Raw genomic sequence first — 9,200 nt, 5'->3', positions numbered from 1 at the left:
ATTTGAATAATTTGTATAACTAAAAAAAAGAAATATATTTTTAAAGTTTGTCTATAATAATGACGACGAGTGCTTGTCAACAATACTAGGTTATGTCAAATTATTCTAAGTACAATAATTTAAGTTAGATTAAATATTTGATATATTTGAACAATTCGTATAACTGAAAAAAAGAAATATATTTTCGAAATTTATCAATAATAATGACGATGAGTGCTTGTCAATAATAGGTTATGTTAGATTATTCTGAGCACAATAGTTTAGATTGGATTAAATATTTGATATATTTGAACAATTCTATAACTAAAAAAAAGCTTGTTGATAGGTTATGTTAAATTATCCTGGATTAAACATTTGATATATTTGAATAATTTGTATAACTAAAAAAAAGAAATATATTTTCGAAATTTATCATATAATGCTGATGATGAGTATCAATTGAATGCTAGGTTATGTTAGATTAAATTAAGATTTTTAGATTTTTATGAAATAATAACGATTAATCTTGCCAACATATTTTTTTTTAATATAAAACAATATATTGCAAAAAATAAAAAAACGATAATCAACGATAAATTGCAGCTGATTGTCCTGATCCGAACTGCAGTGGCCACGGCGCATGCGTTGCCGGTAAATGCTATTGCAAAGCAGGCTGGCAGGGTGAAAGGTGCAACCAGGTCGATCAGCAGGTGTACCAATGCCTACCCCGTTGCTCTGACCACGGCACGTACGATCTCGAATCCGGAAGCTGCGTCTGCGAGGGACACTGGACCGGTGTCGATTGTTCACAACCAAGCTGTGGCCTCGATTGCGGGCCGCACGGAACCTGCGAACAGGGTCTTTGCAAGTTAGTACGCGTTCTGCATTGCATTCACTATCGCATGCGGCTGCTATCGTCCTTCGCGAATTTAAATTTAATTATCCGGACGCGTACGTATTCAGTAGGAAAAGTGATGCGTGTAGTCCTTCCTCTTAACCTCGTTTCTCAATCTGCTATATTAGAGACAGATATTTCTTCAATTGAAAATAAATGTATCCAAATTATACAGAATTTAATCAAGATAACATTTTCTAGTTTTAACAAAAAAAAATAAAGAAATTGAAAGATATTGAGGGATCTTAACTCTGTAAGTTATAATTATTAAAAAAAAAGGTATAAAAATTACGTATTCGACGTTAAATTGAAATTAAATTGGGAAAATAAGAGACGTTGCGTAAAAAGAAGGGAAAGTGGCGGAATCCTAAGCAGGGGGAGAGAGGGGTGGCGCTTAGAGTGCAGGGGCTAAAAATGAGTAAATTGCCGGCGAGATCGGAGGCACGAAAAGTCGGAGGCTAAGGAGGTGAAAAATTGCGAGAAAAAGGCTCTGTCTTAGGGGTGGCCGCCAACTTATCACTACTCGGGAGGACCGTCCTCCCTTCCCACCTTCCCTTCCCTTTGTCAGAATCAAGGACGCGAAAGAGGATCTCTTTTCTCATATTCTAAAGCTGGCGCCTCTCTCGTCCCCTCCGCTTTCCCGGAGAAAGAGCGTCTGCAAGCGCAAAAAGTTCCCACCCGCGGATGACGAGTTCGGAACTTGGCGGAACCCGTGTCCTTTCCCTTCTCTCCTCAAGGATTCCACGCGGAGGGAATCAATTTTGCATTTGGGAGATAAAGCTGAGCGCATCCCTCCCAATAGGGATTGTCCACGACACTTTCGGAATATTATCTTGAATCGCGTGTTGCAATCTCTTGAAACTGGATTCTGATTTCTTGAGTGGAAAGAGGACGTGTGTAAGACGTTGAAAGAATCTGGGAAACGCGATCTTGATATCTTTAAATTTTAAGCTAAGATTAAATCGAAGTTTAACGGCTTTATTTTCGATATGGTTCGATGTTTGATTAAAATTTCATTGTAATATTGCAATTATTACGGGAGAATTGGAATTGAATTTTCAGTGGTTGAAGAAAATATGGGTTTTCAGGTGCAACGATGATTGGACTGGCACGAAATGTGATCAGAAACCGTGCGATCCACGATGCGCGGAACACGGCCAGTGCAAGAATGGAACTTGCGTGTGCAGTCAAGGATGGAACGGACGACATTGCACGCTGCGTAAGTAAAATATTAATTAATATGATATCCATAACGGAGCATTTAAATTTATTATTATGGATACTTGAGGAGTCTTCTTAAAATTAAAGCTTAAATAATCATTGTTTTGTTAATTTTTATTAATTTTGTATTTATCTGAAATACAATATTAGATATAATTGTACTGAGACTAAAATAAGTAGAAGGACTCAACGCTTTATCAGGCAAAGAAGTATGAGACTATAAAAATCAGCCAAAAATTAATCAATCAATAAAAATTTAAACACTTATTCGTGTATTCTACAAATCTATTTTTACTTACTTATTTTTATGCCTTATGTTATTTAAAAAAAAAAAAAATATCTAAAAAGATATATAAGATATATAACCTGTATTAAAATATCAAAACTAAAAAACGTATTTCAACTTTCAAATCTAGGTTTAAATTTGAGCTCAAAGTATTTATTACAAATCGATGATGGCATTTTAATCGAGAATCGTTTCTATAGAAATGTAATTTTTTTCCGAATCGATAGATATATATGTATACATTCTATCACGAAATCACGTGTATCGTTTATTTCTCGAATAGGTAGTATCGGTTTTCAATTAACTTCGATCGTTGCCCCGATATCTTCAATTAAAACATTCTCTTGACAGCTGGATGCGAGAATGGATGCAGCCGGCACGGACTGTGCACTCTGCAAGATGGCGAATACAGTTGCGAGTGTTCAACCGGTTGGGCAGGCAGGGATTGTAGCATACGACTGGAAATGGAATGTAATGACTTTATTGATAATGATCAGGGTAAGTAAAATATATTGAAAATCAAAAGGAACGAAAGGAATATATATTATTACATCAAATAATTTCTCTGTATTTAATATACTAAATTAATATTTTTCTATTTGTATACAAAATTTAAACAAATCTATTACATTAAATTTTCAAAAAAATTTCAGCAAAGTTAAATTAAATTCACTTCTCTTCAATTTCATAGGAGGTTTCAATAGAAAATTGAATTTATCAAAAGTTTATATAATTTTTAATTGCGTTTTATTCGGTGAACAATTTGATCCAAAAAGCACTGTTTCTCAGATGGCATGATGGACTGTTCTGACAGCGAGTGTTGCTCGCACGCAGCTTGCGCAGAGCATATCATGTGCCTTACTAGTAATAATCCCGTGGACGTCCTTCTGCGTAAACAACCGCCCAGCGTGACCGCGTCCTTTTACCAGCGTGTGAAATTCCTCGTTGAGGAGAACAGCGTACAAAGCTACGCTCATATGAACGAGTACACCGAAAGGTAAGATCGATCAATTCTTCTCATACGGTTTTCACATTCAGTCAAATCATTATAATATTTATAGATGAACGCTTAGTTGTATATATACTTTATTTTTACGATGTCTAACAGGATAATTGCGTTTAGGCGTGCGAGCGAGCGAGTCGTTGCTCTATCGGTCAATTGAAATTTTTCTTCATTCTCTTCGAGAAAATCTACTTTACCAACCGATTGAATGGAAAGATTATTAATTATATTGGTTATGAAAGGAAAGACTTGAACGTATCACAGATTCTGGAAATTTTATTGGAGGGGAAGGGAATCTTCAAGGTTTCGTTTCGATAAAAAAATTATATGTAATTAAAGTTATTTAAAATTTTTTAATGGTTCCCTTCTTATTAAGAAAGATTTATCTTTTTAATTATTGGAAGAATTAATTTCTTTAGCATTGAGATCTTAAAAAAAGAGTTACCATTTTTACACAATTTTTAAATTAAAGCTAAAATATCTAAAGTGAATTGCCACTGTTAAAACTTTATAATTTTCAAAATTTATAAAATCTGAACAAAATTCGAATAATATTAATTTTTAATCGCAACAACGACTGGCTCGTTCGATGATCATCGATACACGTTATCGTTGAATTAACGAAAAGATAAAAATAGAAGGAAAAAGGAAAAACATATAGAAAGAGAAACATATAGCATAGCTGCGTGACATAGTTTCTGGCCTTTCACAATTTTCGAATGCGTTTTACATATTACGCGGCTGTTACTTTCCTCGTTTTTATCATCCACGAGAACTGCGCAGATCATTGATTTCATTCAAAAAGGGACATTTTTTTTGTTTGTTTGTCCGTATAGCACGTACGTGATGTGTTTCATATAAAATAGCTCGAGGAATATATGTATACACACATGTGCAGTGTGTGTTACATACATGTAGAAAAACAAAATGTGAGAGAAGCACATCGCATCATTCGAGAAACGTGTTTGAACACACACGGACGATGATTCCGCTCAAGAGTTTTGTTTACATGGTCCATTTTTTCGAAGCTTCACGATGGGGATATCGTTGAAAAATTCTTCGTAACACAATTTTTCGTACAGATTTCTGTATCGATCTATTTACGATCGAATTATTAAATCGTTTACATTATTCAGATTCGTTAAATATTTCACGAATTATTATACAATTAAAAAATAAGTAATATCTTGATTATTAAATTTATTTGCATTTTATTACATTTCCAGTTTGAAATATTTGTTATTAATCGTTGTTCTATTTTTTTTTTTCGAAATAAATATTAGTAGAAAATATTATAATATATATATCGTTAAAGATTAGAATGGAAAGAAAAAATGTGTAATTTAAAAGAATTCTTTTCTTAAATTTTGATTTTTCTTTCACTCGAACAACGTTTTCCCCATCGTGAGCGATTTTTCAGTGACGAAGAAAGTGTTGAAAAAGAAAAAGAAAGAAAGAAAGAAAGAAAAAGAAAAGATTCAATTTGATTCACTTGTATCGCCATGCCAAACAATCGGGTGTATCCGTGACAGCTGAATTATCAAGAGAGCCCCCGGTGGGTGACAACCCTGCCAACCCTCTGACCATCCTATTCCTCGTGTTTCACCCCCTCCCTCCCCCGAATACCGAATGCGTCAGTGATCATCTCGGAAACATTGTCGATCAAAGGTGCTTTCCTCGCGTGCAACATCTGATATTAATTAACTTGCAATTCACTTCCGTGTCACGCGATGAATCTTGTCTCTCGTGATGTGAATTTGCCAAAGTTTCTTCAAATAAACTTTGGAAATCTTCCGTTTTGGAGAATCGAGGTCGGTGACGTTTTTTTTTTAGAATATTAAAATATTAAACGAAATATTAAATGACATATACTCAAGAAGAAAAATGTAGAAAATTTGAAAACTCGCTTGTTTATTTACTTGTTTATTAAAGAGACGAAAGTATCATTGATAAATTTATTAAATAACGCAAATTATGCGAAAGAATTTGAATCAATTCACGAATCACGTTATTTCAATCATTCGTTTGATAAAAATTGCTTAAATTTCACATAATTGATTAATATTATATTATTTCGATTAATTTACTCGTATAATATTATTTTTAAGTTATCCAAAAGAATGTGCCTTATTCTTCGCATAACATAACCTCTAAAGTGGAAAAATTATTTTGGTTATGAGCAATATATATTCGTTCAATTTTATCTTAGGATACAGAATTAAACAAAGACAATACGTTACGTTGGTAATTCGTTAAGTGAATAAAAGCATAGACCGAGGAAGTCTAGTCTGACGCGTTCACGGTCAGCATCCTTTGTTCAACACTGATGAAGATTTGCTCGGGACGCGTGCTGGCCGACGCATTGGCGCGGCAGCGAGCGCATTTCGGGGGATTCGTGTATTTTGTCTAGTGTTTATCCTCTGTGTGTACCCTTGCCACCACCAAATCACCATTCACCCTACAGCCGAAGATCGAAAGAGGCTCCGTTTTACGTACAGACTATTGTGAAGTACAGACCAAAAAAAAAAAAAAAAAAATGTGTCGAAATTAAAAATTTAAAAACGAGAAAAAAAAAAAAAAATGGGGCGAAATGAAAAATTTAAAAACGAGAAAAAAAAAAAAAAATGGGGCGAAATGAAAAATTTAAAAACGAGAAAAAAAAAAAAAAATGGGGCGAAATGAAAAATTTAAAAACGAGAAAAAAAAAAAAAAATGGGGCGAAATGAAAAATTTAAAAACGAGAAAAAAAAAAAAAAAAAAAATGTGTCGAAATTAAAAATTTAAAAACGAGAAAGAAAATAAAACGGAAAAAAAAAAAGAAGATGAAAGGAATGGAAAAATGAAAGAGATTGAAAAAAAAAAAAAGTCTGCACACGGAGAAAATATTCTAGAGACTCGATTCTCGGTATATTCTCGATCGGTTGCTGTGGATTAAGTTTCCCGCGTGAAGCTTTTTTTCTTTTTTACATGTACAGCTTTCAGGCGTCGCGTTGTTTGAACAAAACAAGAAGTGTATTTTACCTTAGAACGGTAACGCGATAAGCAGACCGTGTCGTTTTCCAAATTTCTCTTGTGACTTACCAGCTATTTCGGCCATTTTTTTAAGCAGTTCACCGACATTGGGAAATTCATAGATAAAGCGCAAGGGGACGCTCGAGTCGCGGTGCTCGCCTAACCTAAACATTACGAATCTAACTTGCACAATTGATCGGTTATTAATTCGTTCAGATTGTTAACGATGAAATTAACGGAGAAACGACGAGTTTCGAGAGTCGATCGTCCCCGAGTAAAATTATTTCTAGAAATGGTAGACACAAGTTTGAAATCTGTCGCGGTTCGGTCGCTTTTCTCGTGCGTCCATTCACTCAATTTCTACGTTTTGAATCGAATCGTTATTCGTTATTCGATACACAGCAGTTTCAGTGTGTGTCCGAGAAAGAGATCTACGGAGAGCAGAACACAATTTTATTTTGATCTTGTGAAGTATGCGCTACTTTCGTCGACATTAATCGTTGGCTTTTTCCAAGCATGTTTGCTGCCATCTTGAAACACCTTTTTCACTTCGATTCAAAGATGAATAAAAAAAAAAAATATATTTGAATTTTATTCAACAACTTTATTTGTGATTCTGATATAGGTTTTATCGGTTAGAGGAATAGCATAAAAGCTTGTACGATTTGCTTTGAAATACGATGAAATTGAAACTTGTTTTTGATATAAAAGTTTAAAGAGAAAAAGAAGGTATTAAATTAATATGTAAATTACGGTTGAAAATAATTCTCTGTAAATAAAGGAAGTCAACTTTATACGTAACAATTTATATTTTTTTTTTTTTTTTTGGGAAAGGGAAAAAGCGTAATTAGATAGTTTTCGTGTTTTGTTAGAACAGTTGCAACATTTGTTGTAACAAATTGTACAAATTGAATTATTATATTGTATGTGTTTATTACTTTTTTAATTAAATTATAGATGGGATGAAGAGAAAAATTTAACTTTAACAAGATGTCAGGAAAAGTGGTTTATAATATAATTCTAGAAATTAAGATTAAAGGAGAGCTCTTATTTCAATGAAAGCAGAAAAATTGGTAGAAATTCATATAAGAAAAGCTTTATATTTCTCGGAATCAACAACATTTGATTATTTATTTTTCAATTAATTTATAAAAAAAATAATTTCAATTCAAAATTTCAATTATTTTTGAAGCAAATCATTGTATAAACTTATTTTGTTTGCCTCTTTTTATAATAATAAATGATTTTTAATATTAAACACGAAATATGAAATGATTATAAATTATTTACTTTTCAACATTTATATTTAATAAATTTATATAAAGAATAATAATAATAATTTACATAAAAAAATAAATAACATCAATGTATATCATATCTTTGAAGCAAATTCATTTCTCATTGTTGACTTATATTTACATAGAATTAATCAACTATAATATAGTATTTATATTTTTCATTCTAAAATCGATTCACTTGTCCAAAAATCAATTTACGATTGGCACAATCTAAAATTAATGTGAAATTAATTCGATCACTCGCGAGACACACAAATTATTCGAGGAATGGAATAAGGCGCGTTTTCAATGGAGCGAAAACGAGAGAACGCCTAGACTCTTCCTGCCCTCTTCGCTCTCTTCTTTGAAATAGAATCTCGAGCGGACAACAGGCAACGTACAAGTATCCCTGTGAATCAGAAATTCAGGCTGGCATCAGGATTGCTCGGACAGAGCGTAATCAATATTCGAAGATCGTCTGCCAACATGGCAGTCCAGGCTCTGATGGAATTTCTCCTCATTGTCAGTTCCAAGCTTGGCTTCGACGGGCAACGCGATAAGAGGATCCTTCCGTTACTCTCGACTCACTCGATACGAGACGAATCTCGAATCGACGTTGAGTCGATAATGTTGGATTCCAAACGAAACGACGCGACGCCCGTGTCTCGTTAACACGTGTGCATTATCGGTTGCATCTATTATGCGAGAAGATATTCGAGCTCTCCATCTCTTTCTCTTTTTATTCTATACATTACAAATACATATATATCTATAAATATATATATATATATATAATTATTTATTTATTTACATGTTATTTATATTATATATACATATTTATAATATAAATAATATAAAAATATATACATAAATATTTATATATATATTATATATATATATATTTATATATATACATATATAATCGTATATATACAAATGTGTGTGCGTAGTTTCCAACTTGTGTCTGTCATGTATTACCACTCTATGTTGAATGAGTCTGCGAGTGATTGTATTCATGTTGCGTGACTGACGAAAACCGTGTGTATGATGGGTACGCTTGATTAGTGTGTGTCTACGTCTATTGTTTCTGTAACGGCGTACGGAACATTGCGATGGAGCATTCGATTTTCGCCGCGGAACTCGCAAATGCGCGGTAAAACGTTGGCGCGAACGTGTAATGGGTGGGGGAATATAGGCGTGGTGGGGGTAAACTTCTTCGAAAGTTAACCATCGGTCGTAACGTACGAAAAAAGCAATATCGTATGATGGTAATGGCGGTAATGGCGGGAAAATTTGAATGAAAAACGACGTGGTAAAAGAAAAAAAAAAGAAAAGAAATCGATGAAAATGCGAAATAAACGATTGCTCGCGCAATGCTGCGTACGCGCGTCCGTTTTTTTGCCCGCAAACGCGGGTTCTGTGACCGTGGTAACGCCCTTTCTTCTCGTTGGTTTTTTCCCACACGTAGTACGTTCTGGAGTTCCTTTACACCGCGGTAAGTTGCAGCTCTCTCGCTAATCGTTCATT

General features: G+C 33.7%; 1 protein-coding gene across 7 annotated transcripts in view; it reads left to right on the top strand.

Annotated features, from left to right (window-relative positions):
- The window catches only part of LOC102681021 (teneurin-a), a 401,303-nt gene that overhangs the window by 376,395 nt on the left and 15,708 nt on the right, over positions 1–9,200 (top strand). For 6 of the 7 annotated variants that reach the window (XM_006614782.2, XM_031510006.1, XM_006614780.2 and 3 more), the window contains 5 exons: positions 583–847; positions 1,963–2,093; positions 2,733–2,879; positions 3,171–3,378; positions 9,142–9,168. In XM_006614782.2, the coding sequence (XP_006614845.1) occupies positions 583–847; positions 1,963–2,093; positions 2,733–2,879; positions 3,171–3,378; positions 9,142–9,168 (778 nt within the window). The remainder of the gene's footprint in view (positions 1–582; positions 848–1,962; positions 2,094–2,732; positions 2,880–3,170; positions 3,379–9,141; positions 9,169–9,200) is intronic. The other variant, XM_006614781.2, reaches the window with a different exon arrangement.

The sequence above is a fragment of the Apis dorsata genome, unplaced genomic scaffold, assembly GCF_000469605.1.
Source record: "Apis dorsata unplaced genomic scaffold, Apis dorsata 1.3 scaffold_197, whole genome shotgun sequence".
NCBI lineage: Eukaryota > Metazoa > Arthropoda > Insecta > Hymenoptera > Apidae > Apis > Apis dorsata.
Note: the sequence above shows the minus strand (reverse complement) of the source record. Positions and strands in the feature narration are given on the sequence as shown.